The 19197-nt window shown below is 45.4% G+C and overlaps 1 protein-coding gene across 2 annotated transcripts in view; it reads left to right on the forward strand.

The window, feature by feature from the left end:
* DCX (doublecortin) overlaps positions 1–19197 on the forward strand; it is a 142919-nt gene that overhangs the window by 20549 nt on the left and 103173 nt on the right. For both annotated transcript variants that reach the window (XM_088482919.1, XM_088482918.1), the window contains exon 2: positions 8226–8566. In XM_088482919.1, the coding sequence (XP_088339045.1) occupies positions 8226–8566 (341 nt within the window). The remainder of the gene's footprint in view (positions 1–8225; positions 8567–19197) is intronic.

Genomic DNA, 19197 nt, shown 5'->3' on the forward strand with positions numbered 1-19197 from the left:
AATCCATAAAATGGATGCTGCCACTGTGTGTATTGTATATGGTGATTTAAATGAAAAGGGCAAACTAAAATACTAATCACTAATCCAATGAAATATCATGAAGTTAATTTTCACTTTCTCACCAAAACATCCATTTATTTACCTATTCCTTTTTTTTCTAATCAGCTTTACATCCGCTCAGTTTTCCCAGCCTTTTGTCCTTTTACTCTTTTCACATACTTTAAAGTTTAAACCCTAATCACAATCTGAACTGTAACACTAACATGTATCTATACATTATAGCACCAACATACTTCTCAGCACTACAGCATTCAGAACAAACAGTAACAAACAGACATAAAAGTAAGCGGGCCGTGCTAGGAAGCTTAGAATCTATAGGAAGAACATGGGTTATGCCACAGATTGCACATTGGTTCGATTGTTTGAGCACAGATTGAGAATGCATGTGTTTTGTGTAAACCAGGTAGAGAGATGGTATTTGTATAGAATAGCTTAGGGAGGTTAAGAGAGTAGACAGGGCCGCCATCAGAAACTGTGGGGCCCAGTAACAGATATAACAGGCAGGGCCCCCCATTCTTCCCCGACCTATGATCCAGTGGATGCAGCACGGAGCCCTGGCACCATGAAGGACGCTGCATGAATCGGTGCTGCGTCTTAGGACGCAGCAGATCTGAGTGCATATGCCAATGCTGCGCAGGTGGCGTCTTTTGTAAAAAAAAAAAGCCTCCGCTTCCAGCCCCTGCCCATGTCTCCCCTCTCCCAGCCTGTAGCACCTGCCCTGTGTCCCCTCTCCCAGCCCGCAGCCACTTCCCCGTTTCTTCCCTCTCTCACACCAAACCCCCCCAACCTGTCACAGCCCACCCCACCGCCACACTTCCACACGGCCGCCATTGCCGCTGTATGTAAAACCTCCCCCAGTGCCTGTCCTCTCCCGCACCGCCCATCCCCCACCGGCCGCCAGTGCCACTCATCCCTTTCCCGGCCGGTGTCCACTGTCCATCCCAGCGCAACACCGACATCCCTTCCCCTGCCACTCTCCTCTCTCCTGGCCGGTGTCCATCCCAGCGTACCACTGGCAACACCCCTTCACCTGCGGCCGCCACTGCCGCTGATGTGAGCTGTAGCACAAGAGGACCTGCATGGAAACCAGAAACGACCGGGGGTAAGGAAGGAGACACAACTAAAGGGATCTGAATAGATCCCTGTGCTGCAGTGGCTGCTTTGTAGATCTTAAGCTGCCCACACACATAGCGATATTTTACCCGATTTGGCCGATTTCGACGAATCCTGAGGACAAATCGTGTAAAATATGGCCAAATCCTGAATTTCCACTCAAGATCATGATACCGATACGCGTCCCCGCTCGTCATACCTCGCATCTTCAAATCTGTCGTGCTGTAGGGCAGATTTGCCAATCTGGGACACAATGCACTGGATGCACGATAGATCTTAAGTCAGATTGGACATTTTTTACTCCAAATCGTGACCACGACTGCTGGGGAGCTGCCTGGGGAGAGTTAAGGGAAAATCTTACACATCGTGGGATTGAGAACACATCTCTATGTGTGTGGGCACCTTTAGATCTTCATAGGCTGCCATGTAAACAGCAGCCTGTGAAGATTATCAAGGGCTGTACGCCATCTCAGGATGGCGTTCAGTAACACCATCAAGTTCCGAAAAAAATACTTTTTCGGAACTTGATGAATGGCCCTGACACTTCCTTTTTACAAAAGTATATAAAAATTTTAATTTTCACATGCTTTTGATGATGAATAGACCCTTAAGGGACTCATTTTTCAACAAGTTTTATCATTCACAACGAGTGATAAAACTTTTTGCGTATGATAATGGTGCTCCAGCCAATCAGCTCCCAACTATCATCTGTTTGAAAAATGACAATTGGGAGCTGATTGGCATAAGCATCATTTATCATACGCAACGGGTTTTTATTGCTCGTTGTGAATGATAAAACTTGTTGATAAATGAGGCCCTTAATAAGCTTGCCTTTAACCACTTGCCTGGTGGTATCACATCGGATGCGTTTATGCCAAGCTGGGATTTCCCTGATATGGTTGCATCTGATGTGATTGTCAGAAACGCCTGCCAGCAGCTACTAGAAGGTAATCTGCTGGGCTCAGCACACCAAGCCAGCCCCTCTGTTGCCACAGCAACCTTCCTCCAGCCTTCTCCGCCCAGTCGGGCTACAGAAGGGCAACCTTCTAGGATTGTCCACGCGGCTGCAGGAAGACAGACGTTCTGTAGACCGAGCTCAGGGAAGCTGCTGCTCCCTTCTCTACCCCTGACTGTACCGCAGCAGTCCAGCTTCCCCCTGCTCTTTCTATATTAACACTATTAAGTTTTATTTTAACTGTATAAAACATTTTTTTCCAAAAATGTCCCCAAAATGTGGATGTTTTAAATGATAAACTTATATAACTAATAGCTATTTAACCCTGATTTAGTATAATTGTATCAACAAATCTGCATATATGCTAATATATACAATTATACTGAATCAGGTTAAAATAGCTCTTATTTACATAATTTGATAATTAAAAATATTTACAATTTCTTGGAAATTTTTGGTTAAGATATGTGTTTTCAGAAAATACTTGAAGGTTTGGAGGCTCAGGGAAAAGTCCTGTTGTTGGAGGGTGGGAATTCTATGGGGTGGGTATAGGCCAAAAAATATAATGTAGCAAGATACGAGTGAGAGTGATAGGTCCAGATCTTGGGCAGAGTGTTAATCTGGGTACACAGACGACTTGTATACCCAGCAATGCGACCGGCGACCCCCCAGCCTACTGGCCGATATATTGGTTGGGCAGTACACAATAGACGATCAGGTGCACGACTGCCCGATATGTAGGCCCCTGCCGCATCCCGCTGCAAGGTGTTGTCAGCCGCTTTGTCAGGTTGAGCTGCATGTAGGAATGACCTGACGATGCAGCTGATGACCAAACGGGAGCGTGCAACAGCCGACATAGTGGGTACACACTAAACAATATTGAACGATTTGTCGTTTTAATCCGTCGGAATCGGCCAAATTGTTAAAAAAATTATCTAATGTGTTCCCAGGTTTAAAGTAGAGTTGGAAGTTATTTTCAAGCCAGTAAAAAGATGTATGATGGTGCAGGGTTACTAATGGCTTTGTATGTAGGGGGCCCATTTATTAATGATCGCATTTTGCAATGCGATCAGGGCATGCAGTACCGCCCATGATCGCATTGCAAAATGTGATCATAGCGGCCAGATGTATTTACCGGCACATGCAGGGTGACGGGCTCCGAAAGGAGCCCGTTCCTGCGATGTGGCCGGAGTGCATTCGGGGCTGCTGCGCATGCGCAGTCCCGCGGACTGCACATGAGCGGCACCCATTGCCGGCGGAGGGATCTGGGAGATCCCTCCGCTGGCTGATGTGCTGTAAGTGCCCATAGACTACAGCGGCTAATGCTATCTTCAGATGGCGTTAGCTGCTGGGGCCAATATCGGGAATACTTTGTACATTTGGCAGCATCGCATCCCCCATAGAAACTTATGGGGGAGGCGGCTGCCAGCGGCAATGGAGTGATCGCAGATACCTGCTGCAGTCCCTCCTTCATACATCCGGGGAATACTTAGTATTTGAGGTAAACCCCCGAAAACGTGTGTTTTCGGGGATTTTACCTCAAATATTGAATGATAAATGGGCCCATTAGTCTTATGTAAAGTACGAAGCAATGAAGGGACTGGCAGATTGGAGCTGCAGTAAAATAGCATTTGTTGAGTACAATTAGACCAGCCGCTGTTCTGAAAATAGATTGTAGGGGGTTAAACTCTATCAAGAGGAAGGCCAGTGAGAAAGGAATAACAATAATCGATGCTGGAGATTATGAGTGCATTAATTAAAGTTTTGCAGTGTCTTATGGGAGACGCATACATATTCTGTATTTTTTTTTATCTATGTAAGAGGGTTTGGAGACAGATTAGATGTGGGAAACAAAGGCTAATCCTAAAACAAGTACGGCACCTAAGCAGCATGCTTGATGGGCAGGGTTATTATCATACTGTCATCTAACAGTCTGTTAGGTAGCTTGGCTGGTAGAGAGGACATTAAAAATGAAATGTGGTAAAATTCAGAAACACCACCATGAGAAGACGATAGATACATTACATATATGCCTTACCCCCATTATAAATATGTTATATAACAAAAAAACAACAATCTATACGTTCAAATAAGATCATTAGTATAATTTCCCTGCAATGGTTATAAGGCACAATGATCCCTATGGCTACATGCATTTTCTGAAAAGTATCAGTGTGTTTTTCATCAAGAAGTAGATCTTACTAACTGCTTTGGGGCTCATTTACATTTGGATGTACAGTAAGTCTGTTCTATGACACGCCTCTCAGATGTAGCAGTACCAGGGCCGGCCCTAGCCCAAATTTTTTGGTAAGCGAGTAGGTTTTTTGGCGCCCCCCCTATGCAGTGCCCGCGGTAGTGGTCCCCCCTGTGCAGTGCCCCTTGTGCCCCCATTAGTAAGCTTATACAGTGCCCCCAGTAGTAGTCCCCCCTCTTGTAGTGCCCCTAGTAGTCCCCCCTTGTAGTAGTCCCCCCAGTGGAGGTTTCCCCCCCATGTAGTGCCCCCAGTAGTAGTCCCCCCCAGTAGTAATCCTCCCTTCAAGTGCCCCCAGTAGTAGCCCCCCATCAAGTGCCCCCAGTAGTAGTGCCCCAAATAGTAATCCCCCCTTCAAGTACCCCCAGTAGTAATCCCCCCTTCAAGTGCCCCAGTAGTAATCCCCCTTCCTGTGCCCCCAGTAGTAATCCCCCCCTTCAAGTGCCCCCAGTAGTAATCCCCCCTTCATGTGCCCCCAGTAGTAATCCCCCTTTCATGTGCCCCCAGTAGTAATCCCCCTTCAAGTGCCCCAGTAGTAAGCCCCCCTTCCTGTGCTCCCAGTAGTAATCCCCCCTTCAAGTGCCCCCAGTAGTAATCCCCCCCTTCAAGTGCCCCCAGTTGTAATCCTCCCCTTCATGTGCCCCCAGTAGTAATCCCCCCCTTCAAGTGCCCCCAGTAGTAATCCCCCCTTCAAGTGCCCCCAGTAGTAATCCCCCCCTTCAAGTGCCCCCAGTTGTAATCCCCCCTTCAAGTGCCCCCAGTAGTAATCCCCCCTTCCTGTGCCCCCAGTAGTAATCCCCCCCTTCATGTGCCCCCAGTAGTAATCCCCCCCTTCAAGTGCCCCCAGTAGTAATCCCCCCTTCAAGTGCCCCCAGTAGTAATCCCCCCTTCCTGTGCCCCCAGTAGTAATCCCCCCTTCAAGTGCCCCCAGTAGTAATCCCCCCTTGTAGCCCCCCCCAGTAGAGACACACGTTATAAAAAACAAAACAAAAAAAAAACACTTACCTGAACCCCCCGCTCCTGCTCCCGCCGCCGATATCCGCTACTCCCGACCATTCTCCAGGGCCGCTTTGCATTATGGGAGAGACGTCGTCATGACGACGTCTCTCCCATTACCCACTGCAGGAGCCGGAAGATGGCTCCCGCAGTGGGAGCTACAGCAGCCGATGAGAGTCTGACAGACTCTCATCAGCTGCTGAAACAAACACACAGTTGCCGGCTCCGGCAACTGTGTGTTTGGCACTGTGTAGCGCTGACCGAACTCCGTCCGGTCAGCGCTACAGGCGCGGTGCACTGTGTCACAGAGACACAGTCTGCACCGCGGTAATTCTGCATGGTCGCGTAACCATAGGACCGGCCCTGAGCAGTACACGTCCACTTTACTGCGCTCTCATAGGTGCTGCTTTCACAATCTCCTTGAAATACTTTTTCAAAAGTAGGAGAGTATGGGGTTAAGCACTAGGAGGAATGGTTAGGATCAGGCCATACTTGCCTACTCTCCTGATTTGGCCGGGAGCCTCCCGAAAATCGGGTGCTGCTCCTGGCTCCTTGGCAGGCAAGCCTCCCGACTGCTGCCGACCCCTCTGCCCCCCCGCAGTTTTAAGAGAAACCCCCGCAGCGGGGGAGGCAGAAGATGCGATTCATGCTGAATCGGTAATCTCTGCATTGTGTAGCGGGGCCGAGGCCAGAATTACACAATCAAGTGGCCACTCCCCCACTCCGCCTACAAACCTGTCCGACCACTCCCCCTGCAAATATAATATTTGTAAACAGAGAGAATTCTGGGGGGTATATTATTTTCTAAAGGTCGATTTTGGTCATTTTTGATCAATTTTGTGTTTCAGGGTTTAAATCACACATTCACTTAGAGATGATTTTTTTTTGTATCATTTAAAATAAAGATGTCTAAAATAATCTGTTAGTAAATGTGTGAAACAGAAAATCGACCAAAAATGTATCCAACATCGACCAAAAATCTGCCAAAATTGACTTTTAGCAAGTATAACACCTGTTGTCATTGGTTATTATATTAGAGATGAACGGTTCGGTTTTGGAACGGTTACGTTTGGATCTGAAAACCGAATGATATTGACTATCCTGCTATTACACGTTTTGGATAGCCAACAAGATAAATCTGACCTTGCACTAATTTGTCGAAAAGTACAGAGTAACACCGAACTGCTTATCTCTAGTTATTATGTGATTTCTGATATCATTACTTCAGACTATACTCTAACACATACTTGCCGACTTCCTGGCTGCGTCCTCCACATAATCCCGTCATAATGGACCCGCCCCCTGCTACACAATGTCTACGGGGCTCGCAGCAAAACGGTGTGGCTGTCGATTTTTATCGACAGCTCGCCCCATTTTGTAGGCAGGGTGGGGGGGGTAGCTGGACAAATGAAATATTTTTTTATTATCAGTAGCAGCTGAAGCTGTAAAGCTTGTGTATTACAATGATTAAGGAAGCTTGTGTATTAAAAGGAAGAACCAGAGCCATAACAGGGCACAATTGCACTCTGTGCCAGCCCCACCCTGTGAGTGCATGACATAATTACGGCGCGCAGAGGGGGCGTAACCGGCAGCTCTGGTAAGTGCAACGCTGACTGTGCATCCTCAGGATGCCCAATTAGCTCCATATACTGTGCAGGTGCCCGTCTGGAGCATCCGCAGGTTGGCATCGGTCGCTCATATCTAGTTACGGCCCTGGGAAAAACATACCCCTGCAGTGAATTATAACTAGAAATGTGCTGTTGACTTTGTGGTTCCGAGGAGAATTGAGTCTCGTGTCTGCTGTAAGTTCGGACCTTGGATTTAAAAAACAAATCTTGGGCTTTAGATTGCACGTAAACAGGTCCAAATTACTTGAATTTAGCTGTTTTTTTAATCAATTTTAAAGCATACTTGCGTACTCTCCCAAAATGGCCAGGAGGCTGCCTAAAATCGGTTGTCGCTCCCGGCCACCCGGACCCCCCTGCGCCCCCCCCCCCTTCACCCGAGTACATCCCCTGCGGCCGTCCACTTACAGAGCAAAGTAGGCAGTCCGGGGGTCCAATGGTGCGATTCGTGGTGAATCGCGTCATTGTAACCCCACCATCCACTATACAATGCCTATTTTCTCTGCATTGTACAGCGGAAGGCGGAGCCTCGTTGACGCTATCGTGCCTCCACCCCCCCAGCCCCCACACCACCCACTTTCCCAGCCGCCACGCCCCCACTCTGCTGACCTGGCAAAGTCGGTAAGTATGTTTAAAATTTAAAGACATCCAAAACCAAAGCAGAAGAGAAATAAAATATTTCAGATTGGTTTTGTCAAAACCGAAGCCATAACATTTGAGGGTGGTTTTGAGAAAACCTAAACACGGGGGTACATCTCTGATTATAACATATACAGTATTAAAAGTCACCTCAGAGAGATGCTTCATGACGTCTTATATCCAGATGATAAAAAGTATGTGGTACATTATCTATATGTAATGTATGTGGTGCTTAATGTTATTATCACTCCAGTATTAAGAACACTGCTTGTGTGTATAATAATAATGCCATTTACTGTAGATTCCAATAATTTTAAAGGCACCAAAGAGTTTTATCTCTTATGATTTTGTCTCTTTATTTGGTCATATGGCCTCCAAGGGACTTAGAATATTTTCAGAGGGAGTACATGAGTACATACTGGATATAATAAACATTTAGGAACATATACTGTGCTTTTCATTACTTGTTAGTTACAAAAAGTCTTTGTGCCTTTGAAAAGCTTAATTTTATTGGTGACAATGAGGATTAGGCTGCTAAAAGCAAGTACATGTTACTGACTTTCTACATGTCTGTTATCTCTTTAAGGTGAAAGCTATGTTTGCTCATCCGACAACTTTTTCAAGAAACTGGAATACACTAAGAATGTCAACCCAAACTGGTCAGTCAATGTGAAGACGTCAGCCACTCTTAAGTCACCCCAGTCCCTCGGTAGCTGCAACAACAGTCAGTTCAAGGAGAGCAAGGACTTTGTCCGTCCCAAGTTGGTGACTATCATTCGAAGTGGAGTAAAGCCACGCAAGGCTGTCCGTGTCCTTTTAAATAAAAAGACGGCTCATTCATTTGAGCAAGTTCTCACTGACATCACTGATGCCATTAAACTGGAGACTGGAGTGGTCAAGAAGCTGTACACTTTGGATGGAAAACAGGTAGGGTAAGATTCGGAAATATGTTTGACTGAATATTTTACGATAGTAAATAGTAACTGTTATAGCCAGCCATCTATCCAATACAAAGGTAGTCTGTTTTGGGATTTATGAGGATTAAAATACTGTATTCATGACAGATTTTTCATTCTGGGCATATAGGAAGTTGCATTGCTATATGCATGGTCGGTGCTGTTGCTTTTGCTACCATGGGCTAACTTTCATCTACAGTAGATGCTGGACTATTTTAAACACATACATATTGAATTGGGGGTCAAGCTGTTGTGCAAAAATGAGACTTCTGTTTGCAAGACAAGATTATTCAAATGAGTTAAAGGGGTGGGGTGGGTACATTCAAATAGCCATGCTTTAGTTTGCAGAGTGGATAACTGTTCGACCCCATCGAAAAAAGCCTTGATCCCACTGACAGGGCAGTGCAGTATAGGGGGTATGTTCATAGGCGAAACTAGAGATCTGGTAATGGGTGGTCCCAGTTTTAGCACCGTGTCAGATATTGTGTTACTGTTTCTTTGCAGGCACACGTTCAAAAAAACTAGGGGTCGTGGCCTCTCAAACAGGGGTCATGGTTTTGAGACACTTCCCCTTTTTCATATTCTGCAGTGTTTTGCAGAGAATATCTGGCCATTCACATCAGTCCCTGCCCCAGTAGAGCTTACCATCTAATCTATATTCCCATGTAACCCAAGGGCAAGTGAGAAAGATGGCAGGGAGAAAACCCCTGAACACTGCTTAAGGTACAGTGTAGATATGTAGGTAGAACTGTTCACATACAGTATATGATTATATATTCTCGTTGGGATATATAAGTGCACCCAGTGGCCTGAATGTGTATTTATACAGGGACAAGTAGTAGTAGTAGCGGCACTCAGACCTAACACAGGTATATATAATAAACTAAGCATTTATTGTATGAATTAAAATACCCCACAATTTAGTGCAAATAACTAGGTAAGAAGATACTGTGGTCCAGCCGCTGCTTCTTGCTGTGTGTGTCGCCACAGTGACCAGCAAGTGAGCAAGTTCAAAGTGCAGTGCAGTCACCACACAGAGTGCAGATAGTGGTACTGTATGTGTGTACTCTCAGATCCCCCCCATGATGTGTGTGATAGAACCGGACAGGTCTGGGAGGCGGAGCTAAGAATACACTCCGATAAGAGGAAACACCTGAAAGAGGGAACCGGTCACGCTGTTCTATCAGCTGGGGGAGAACAGCACACAATGTACACAATGGCGGCTCCCCGTGCCAAGACGCCTGTTTCATTCATGGTGGGGGCTTTATCAATCGGACAACATTGCCCCTCTTTCAGTTATTTCCTCTTATTGGAGTGTACTCCTTAGCTCCGCCTCCCGTGACCTGCAGCCCCTCCTGATTAGCTGCCGTTCCGCTAGCTGTTATTGGCTTGCGGACAGCGCCGTAATTGAAATGCCGCCTGTCCTGTTTCATCATGCCCGGCTCAAATCTACATCGATGTCTCCTGGCTTGGCGTACAGGGTGCATCCTCGGATCACCTATGGCTATATTTTCTAAAGCTTGATTTCAGATACACTAAATTCACATTAAGGGCCTGATTCAACAGCGGACACAGGGCTTGATTCAACAAGGAATGCAGTTGCAAATACGCATGCAATTTCACTAGGTGGTGATGGGGGGTGGTCGGCCGAACGCAGACGTGCAACTGCCTTCGCGCATCGTTTCAGGGGCGTGCATAAATTATCCACTGCAAAGCCATACGCGGTGTGAGGGCTCACAACGTGCGTGGCTGTTAGCGATTTCTGGGTAAGGTCAGGGCTTGTGCAAGTGTGTGTTTGGGTCCGATGGTACTCGATTGTACCGATGGTTTTGCTAGTCTGCTAAGTATTATGGATGTGCGTATGGTAAAGTGGGCGTCCTTATGTGGTGCTGAGTTTGCATTGTGATCACAGTGGAGTGGCTTGCTATCGCTGTTGAACTGTGTGTGTACACAATATTATGATCTGTAGTGGATCAGACCCACAATGCAGATGTTTTCACAGACCGAGTGATTGTGCATGTGTGAACGTTGCACTGTACATGCGCAGCAAGTGCATTAAGATTATGTTCACACATAGGATACACTCTCAAAGTGAGTGCCAGGTTGTCCGCATTTTGGGGAGGTAACAGGGGGTTGGTTAGGCAGACGCAGGTGTTTCTGACCATTTAAACGCTATTTTGTGGGCCTGCATAAACTAGCCATTGCGATCGCTTTCGCAGCAGGAGAGCCCTCTACATGTCAGGAGAGCTGCAGTGCTTGCGGCTGGTCATACTTGCTTTACATCCTGCGTGACTGGCCGATGTGGGTCAGTGTTACCGATGTTTGCACAGGAGCACTACATGGGACGGATATGAGAAGGCAGCAGTCCCTATGCTCGGGTAAGCTTTGGAAGCAGTAGCATATATTTGCACCTGCGATTGCATTAGCATCCGCTGCTGAATCAGGCCCTAAGTTACAGTGCTGACTAACATGAGGGGAAATGTACATACAGATGTGTCCTCATACACTATTGCTACAGTCGCGCCAAACAACCCTTCTCTGCGCACCAGGTCCTGTGCGACTTGGCTTGCATTGAGCATCTTTTTGCCTGAAGAATGGGTTTTACTGTCAGTACAATGCACCTAATCACTTCATGAGACATCACTGATTAATTTGATATGCGACACTCGTATATCTGTGTGTGACTGAGGGCCTGATTCAGCAAGGATCGCAGTTTCTTATAAGCACGCAATTGGCCCATTGTTCTGTACTGCGCATGCGTAGGCATTGTAGTGCGCGTGCGCAAGCTGGCCACTGCGATCAGAACTGCGATCACAGAGGCTACGCAGACCCAGGGCAGAATAATTGACAGCAAGTGCCGTTTGTAGGTGGTGACGGAGGGGGGGGTGGTCGGGCGAACATAGGTGTGCCAGTGCGTTGGGACGGCATTGCAGGGGCGTGCATAAATTAGCCACTGCGATACCACACACAGCAAGCCTAAGGTCTCATAGCGTGCGCTGAAGTAAGCAATTCCTGAATGAGGTCTGACCTGCCTTAACTGTGCGTCTGGGTCCGATGTTACTCGATGTTACCGATTGTTTCACTATGTTGACAAAGTATACGGATGTGAGTAAGGGGAAGTGTGCGTCCTTATGTTAGGCTGCGATCGTAAACATTTGCATATCACCGCTGAAATTAGCAACTGTGCTGCGTGCGTATAAGCAGAATAGCGATTCATGCTGAATCAGGCTCTGAGTCTGGTTCTGTATACAAAGTGCTACGATGCAGCAGCCGCAGCTTCTTTCATCACCAGGTTCTGTTGTGCATCGTATACTGACTCAGTCACACACAGATATACAAGTGTCACATATTTGGTCGAAAAAGACGCTACACTGCTAAGCGTGGCTCACTCACACCACAACATATAATATACACACAAGCAGGGAAGAAAGCATATATCAGCTTTATGGGTGGTCAGTCAGCCAATCAATCAGAATCAACTAGTTTCTGACAGTCATCACCATCAGCATGCATTTGCACCAGCCTTCAAACACCCGCAATTATAGTGTTCTGACAGACATACAGTCAGGTGCATAAATATTGGGACATTGACAGAATTTTCATATTTTGGCCTCTATTCACCACCACAATGGCTTTGAAATGAAACAAACAAGATGTACTTTAACTGCAGACTTTCAGATTTAATTTGAGGTTAATTACATCCAAGTCAGGTGAACGGTGTAGGAGTTACAATGGTTTCTATATGTGCCTCCCACTTTTTAAGGGGCCAAAAGTAATGGGACAAACTAAACAATCCGAAATCTAACTTTCACTTTTTAATACTTTGTTGCAAATCCTGTGCAGGCAATTACAGCCTGAAGTCTGGAACGCATAGACATCACCAGACGCTGGGTTTCATCCCTGGTGATGCTGTCAGGCCTCTACTGCAAATGTCTTCAGTTCCTGCTTGTTCTTGGGGCATTTTCCCTTCAGTTTTGTCTTCATCAAGTGAAATGCATGTCGGATTCAGGTCAGGGGATTGACTTGGCCATTGCATAACATTCCACTTTTTAGCCTTAAAAAACTCTTTGGTTGCATTTGCAGTATGCTTCGGGTCATTGTCCATCTGCACTGTGAAGCGCCGTCCAATGAGTTCTGAAGCATTTGACTGAATATGAGCATATAATATTGCCCGAAACACTTCAGAATTCATTCTGCTGCCTTTGTCAGCAGTCACATCATCAATAAATACAAGGGAACCAGTTCCATTGGCAGCCATACATGCCCACGCCATGACACTACCACTATCATGCTTCACTGATGAGGTGGTATGTTTTGGATCATGAGCAGTTCCTTTCCTTCTCCATATTCTTCTCTTCCCATCACTCTGGTACAAGTTGATCTTTGTCTCATCTGACCATAGGATGTTGTTCCAGAACTGTAATGGCTTTTTAGATGTTGTTTGGCAAACTCTAATCTGGTCTTCCTGTTTTTGTGGCTCACCAATGGTTTACATCTTGTGGTGAACCCTCTATATTCACTCTTGTGAAGTCTTCTCTTGATTGTTGACTTTGACACATATACACCTTCCTCATGGAGAGTGTTCTTGATTTGGCCAACTGTTGTGAAGGGGTTTTTCTTCAGCAGGGAAATAATTCTTCTGTCATCCACCACAGTTGTTTTCCGTGGTCTTCCAGGTCTTCTTTTAAAGAATGTTCCAAACAGTTGATTTGCCCACACCTAACGTTTTTGCAATCTCTCTGATGGGCTTGTTTTGATTTTTCAGCCTAATGATGGCTTGCTTCATTGATAGTGACAGCTCTTTGGATCTCATATTGAGAGTCGACAGCAACTGATTCCAAATGCAAATGTCACACCTAGAATCAACTCCAGACCTTTTACCTGCTTAATTGATAATGAAATAACAAGGGAATAGCCCACACCTGTCCATGAAATAGCTTTTGAGTTGATAGTCCCATTACTTTTGGCCCCTTAAAAAGTGGGAGGCACATATAGAAACCTACACCGTTCACCTGATTTGGATGTAATTACCCTCAAATTAAATCTGAAAGTCTGCAGTTAAAGCACATCTTGTTTGTTTCATTTCAAAGCCATTGTGGTGGTGAATAGAGGCCAAAATATGAAAATTCTGTCAATGTCCCAATATTTATGCACCTGACTGTATATGCATATCTAGGGGGGGTCTGCATTTGTTAGCAAACATGTGAACATGCCCTAAGTGTACTCAGCGTATGTTACAGTATATGGTATATGGATGGAAGATCGACTGTCAATATATATCGACAGTCAATTGGTCGACACCAGATGATTGCCAGGCAATAGGTCGACATGGTCAAAAGGACACATAGCCTTTATTTTTTATTATTCTTTAACCCTCACTTTAAATCTCACACTAGTGTGATGTCATGGGGCGGTTCTGCTGGGCTGGCCTTGGGGGTCCCGTACCCTGTATTTGTTCCATTGGAGTGTTAGAGACCTGCCTGATAGAGGTGGGCAGGCACATAATTATGGCCATTGTTATGCTAAGAACCTCTTGGATGCAATTTAGCAGTATTATTATTAGGTTCAGCATGGTTAGAGTGTGCACTTGCATTTGTCTCTCTTTTTCTGCTTGCAGCACTACAAGTCTCAGCAGGTAGTACATCACATTGTGCTTAGGGTGTGCAATCTAGAGCCCTCCCCCTGTGGTCAAAAGGTTGACTGACAAATGGTCGACAGTGCAGAAGGTCGACAGGGTTAAAAGGTCTACAGGTTTAAATGGTAGACACACATGGTCAACACAAAATATGGTTGACACATGCTTTTTATGGTTTTTCAAAATGTTTAAGGCGAGGGTTAGGGCAGGGGCATATTTATAATGAGTGCAGAGTGTGCGGTGCACACAGGCCCCTGGGTTCAGGGAGGGGCCCACATCGTACACCCTGCACCCATGTTTTAATACTTACCCATCCGAAGTCCCGCGTCGGGCTGTAGCGCTGGACAAAACACCTGAAAAATGGCTGCCGCAGCCATTTTTCTGACGTTGTGCACATGCGCACTAGGGAAATTGCCGGAAAAATGGCGGCCGCTGCATTTTTGAAGTAGACTTTGGGCACAGACTAGTTCCCAGAGTTTACTGCTGCGGTGATGCGGCTGGCCGCCAGGGAGAGGGAGGGGCCCCGGGCAGGGAATGCACATGGGTCCCCTCCTCTCTTAAGATACCTCAGGGATAGGCACTAGGGGGGTAGTTAGTGTTAAGCACTATGGGGAGGGTTAGGGTTAGGCATTAGGGGAAGGGTTAGTGTTAGGCACTATGGGGAGGGTTAGGCACTAGAGGGTGGTTAGGCTAGGGTTATGTCTAGGCACTAGGGGAAGGGTTAAGTTTAGGCACCAGGGAGAGGGATAGGCACTAGGGGGAGGGTTAGGCACTAGAAGGAAGGTAAGGTTTAGGTACAGTACCAGAGTTAGTGTTAGGCACTAGGGGGACAGTTAGTGATAGGATTAGGGTTTAATTTTTTTTTTAAAATGCGTTGACAATTTTTGTGGCGACCATTTGTGTGTCGGCCATTTGAACATGTCAACATTTTAACCATGTCGACTTTCAGCACTGTCGGCCATGTCAACCTATTGCCTGTCAGCGATCAGGTGTCGACCTGTTAACTGTCTGTATATTGACTGTGATATTACACCTTGTTATACTGCCTCTTTCTGACCCTGTCCCACTTCTTCAGTCACAAATTTGTGTAACTGTCTGCATACAGTGTGTTTTCTGGGTATGCAGTCGGGAAGCCGGCGGACGTTATCCCGACAGCCGGCTTCCCGACTGCTTTATCCCGGCGAGGGTTAAATGACAGGCATCTAAATCCAGGAGGACTTAGGGTTAGGCACCCCCTGGGAGGTTAGGGTTAGGCTAGGGGGAGGGAGGGTTAGGCACCCCCGGGGGAAATTTAGGGTTAGGCACCCCCCGGGGGACTTAGGTCTAGGCGGCGGGGAAGGGGGGGTTAGGTTTAGGCACTTAGAAGGGGGATTAGGGTTAGGCATTGGGGGGGAAGGTTATGGTTAGGCACCCTAAAGGAGGGTTAGGGTTAGGGGGTTAGAAATAGGTTAGTAAGTACTTACCTTCGACGATCGGGATTTCCTCCTCTGCCGGCCTCCTGGTGTAGGGGTTCCAACCGTCGGTAAATCATACTGATTCCATTTTCTGAATACAATATGCACAGACCCAGTTTGTGACTTATGCTGCACATACTGGCATAAGTACAACTCAGCATTTCATTTACATGCTGCCTACTTAGCTTAGAGGAAACATATCACTCTGACATTCATATCTGCACTAGGCATTCATCCAGTACTTTATATTCATTTAATTTTATTTGCATCAATGTAAATCCAAGAACAGTTATCCATGAGAAGCAACAAGTGTTCTTCTGTGCTACTCGATGTCAGAAACATCAACTTGAAATGTTGGCAAAAATATATATAAATCATTATATTACATGTACACTTTAGATACATTGTAGCTTAGTAATTCATTCTACACTGATCCATGTTACAAGACAGAATGACTAGAAATAATGATATCATATTGGTTGTAAAATAAGTTCAATAATTGTTATATTAGTTTTCCCTCTACTGGCAGTGATACTGTAACAGACTAGCAGGCAAGAAGGTTATGTGTAATGTTTTACAGAGATCAAAGTGTGGCCTCATAAATCTGCACTTAATTCATTTTTATATGCTCATGCACCAGCAAGTCCTAATAAAGTGTTTAGCCAGCCATTACAATAAAGATTTAGTATACGCTGCTTGCAGGACACAGGACATGCCCACCTTCTCCCAGCAAGCATGCCCAGATCCTGCAACTTCTTCTGAAGTTGATGTGATTCGCTGTACTTCAAGTTAATTAATGCATACCTGTATTTTATATTACAGCAACTAACAGTTTGTAAACAAACTAAACATGAATACCAATGGTGCTATACCCAAAATACAGTAGATAATACTATATGGCTGTAAACCCAATACACCTATTTGAAATATCTTTATTTTTTTAATTATTTGTATAAAACACACTTTTCACAAATAGAAATTACATCGCAGGCTGCAGCGTGAAACAACTCCCTTGTTAGAACTGCCGGTGATCAATCGCTATACTGTATGTAGCTGGAGATATCAGTTGGTGAATTCTGAAAGTGTAGTGGATGTTAGTGTTTATGTACATTTAAGGTAATTATGTGGAAAATTATAATGGCCAGAGACATAAATAAGTTTATCCCCATACACAACAGTCATTTATAACTATATATTTATGAATGTGTAAAAAAGATAGGGATGTGCGCCGACCAATTTTTGCCGGATTTGGATTTGGTTCTAATTCGTAGTCTGTCTTTGGATTTGGATTTGCCAAACTGTGGTGACTGGCTTTGGATCTGGATTTGGATTTTTTACAAACATTGTCAAAAAAACTAAAATCACATAAATTGTTTTTTTTTTCTTTCTATAGTGTTAGTAACCTCAATAACATTAATTTCCAGTCATTTACAGTCAAATTAGACCACCTCATAGCTTATAATATTGTTTTCACCATTATTGGCCAAAGGTTGCAGTGAGCTGACTGGTTACTAAGTGTCAGAGCAGCAGCGCAGCGGCACATACACCACAGTTTAAAGCACATCTATGAAATATTGCCACACAACAGTGGCAGAAATGAAAGGTAGTGCAAGATGGAATTGTCCACCCACCCAGTGAGTACGGCCAGCAGAGTCACAGTACTTGTATACACAGTGGGCTACGGCCCAAGGAGTCAAAGTGCTTGTATACACACAGTGGGCTTATGCCCAGTACAGTGGACTTATGCCCAGTCACGGAGCTTGTATACACACTGTGGGCTTATGCCCAGTCACGGAGCTTGTATACACACAGTGGGCTTATGCCCAGTCACGGAACTTGTATACACACAGTGGGCTTATGCCCAGTAACGGAGCTTGTAATACTGAGTCTGACTAACAACTAACTGAGGTCACACAGACTAGACCAGACACCTCACCTCCCTAATTGAAAATGGCGCCGAGTCCCGGGCGCCGCACCTTTTATAGAGGCCGACCACACCCAAGTCCCGCGAGAATCCGACGTGGGCTGGGTGACGTTTGGCCTCAAGGTGGAATCTGAGTCAGGCGGGAACACCCGAACTTGCGTTCGGGTGGACTCAGATTCCACCTGCTCGGAGCGATTCGGATTCCTCAGAATCCGAACCGCTCATCTATATAATTAGTATTATGTTTAATAATAGTTTTATAGAAATATATATAAGGTGTGCGTATATATATATATATATATATATATATATATATATATATATAAATAGATAAATAGATAGATAGATAGATGTGTGTGTATATATATTTAGAGTGTAATTTATTGTGATAGAGTAATACCTCTGTATTTTATTATGTGTATGTATATTTATATATATATTTATATTTCTCAACACCTAAATTATACCTGTTGTGATAACTTGGGGTAATTAGCTGGTAGATGGGTGTCAGTGGTGCAGTGTCTAAGGTGCTCAATAAGGGTCCACTCATCTTTAAAGGTATAAATAAAAGTACTTTACTGTCAGCATACTGAAAATATCAAATGTCTAGCCCCATTTCAGGGCACTGACACTTCATCGCCCCTGACTACCTTTGGGCAGCTAGTCTGCAAATAAAGTTTCTGCCTGCTTCTCTGCAGGTCTATCACCAGCTTGGCTTGGCTACCGCAGCTACACAAAGCGCAGCTCAGTCCTGGTGGCCTTCCCTGTCTCCTACAGGTAGGCCCTGACTTCCTTAGCCTGCAGCTTAGCTGCTTCAATGTCCCACAGTCTGAGATTTGCGGTACTCCCTTCCTCCTGCAGGTCTGGACTAAGACCTTCCAGGCCTATAATGACTTGGCTTAGGCTCACTGGGCCCTCTGTAGCTGCCAGTCCTCCTTGGTCTGATTTCATATGCAGCCTGACTGTAGGTCTGCCTCATTAGCCCTCACCTGAGCTCTCTGCACAAGGCAGCCTCTAGTTGTGGCAAAACTTAGTTTTTGTGTGGGCGGATCCCTCCAGCCCCACACAGAATCCATGGCTCACTATCGCCATCTCTGGTGATCCTGTCACACTGTATATATTGGCAGTTTTTAACGTATATACACAGTAATTGTGCAAAATTTACTTTAGTGCATTACAAATACTGTATATATTAAAATAGATTTAAGTGTTTTAAAAACCGACTGCGCATGTCTGTGATACAATACCAGACATGCACAGTAGTGACATGCTACTCCACCATGACACCGCTTCAGACAGCTGTAACCGTAGTGTATACAAATGATAACATAGTTTAGTACATTTCACGAAAAAAACTAAAAATAAAAAACACGGTAAAAAAAACCAATGCGAATTTGCCAGGAGTCAAAAGCGAATATTAGTACATCCCAGCCTATGACTCCTGTGGGCAGTTTTGTTCTTACTGACGCTGGTGGTCCCGTCCTTTCCTCATGACGTTATGCTCCCCCTGAGCGCATAACACCATGAGGAAAGGACGGGGCCACCAGCATCAGTTCAAATGATAATTAAACTTGTGAATCACTAGTATC

This window comes from Taudactylus pleione, unplaced genomic scaffold, assembly GCF_031769625.1.
Source record: "Taudactylus pleione unplaced genomic scaffold, aTauple2 ptg000296l, whole genome shotgun sequence".
Taxonomy (NCBI): domain Eukaryota; kingdom Metazoa; phylum Chordata; class Amphibia; order Anura; family Myobatrachidae; genus Taudactylus; species Taudactylus pleione.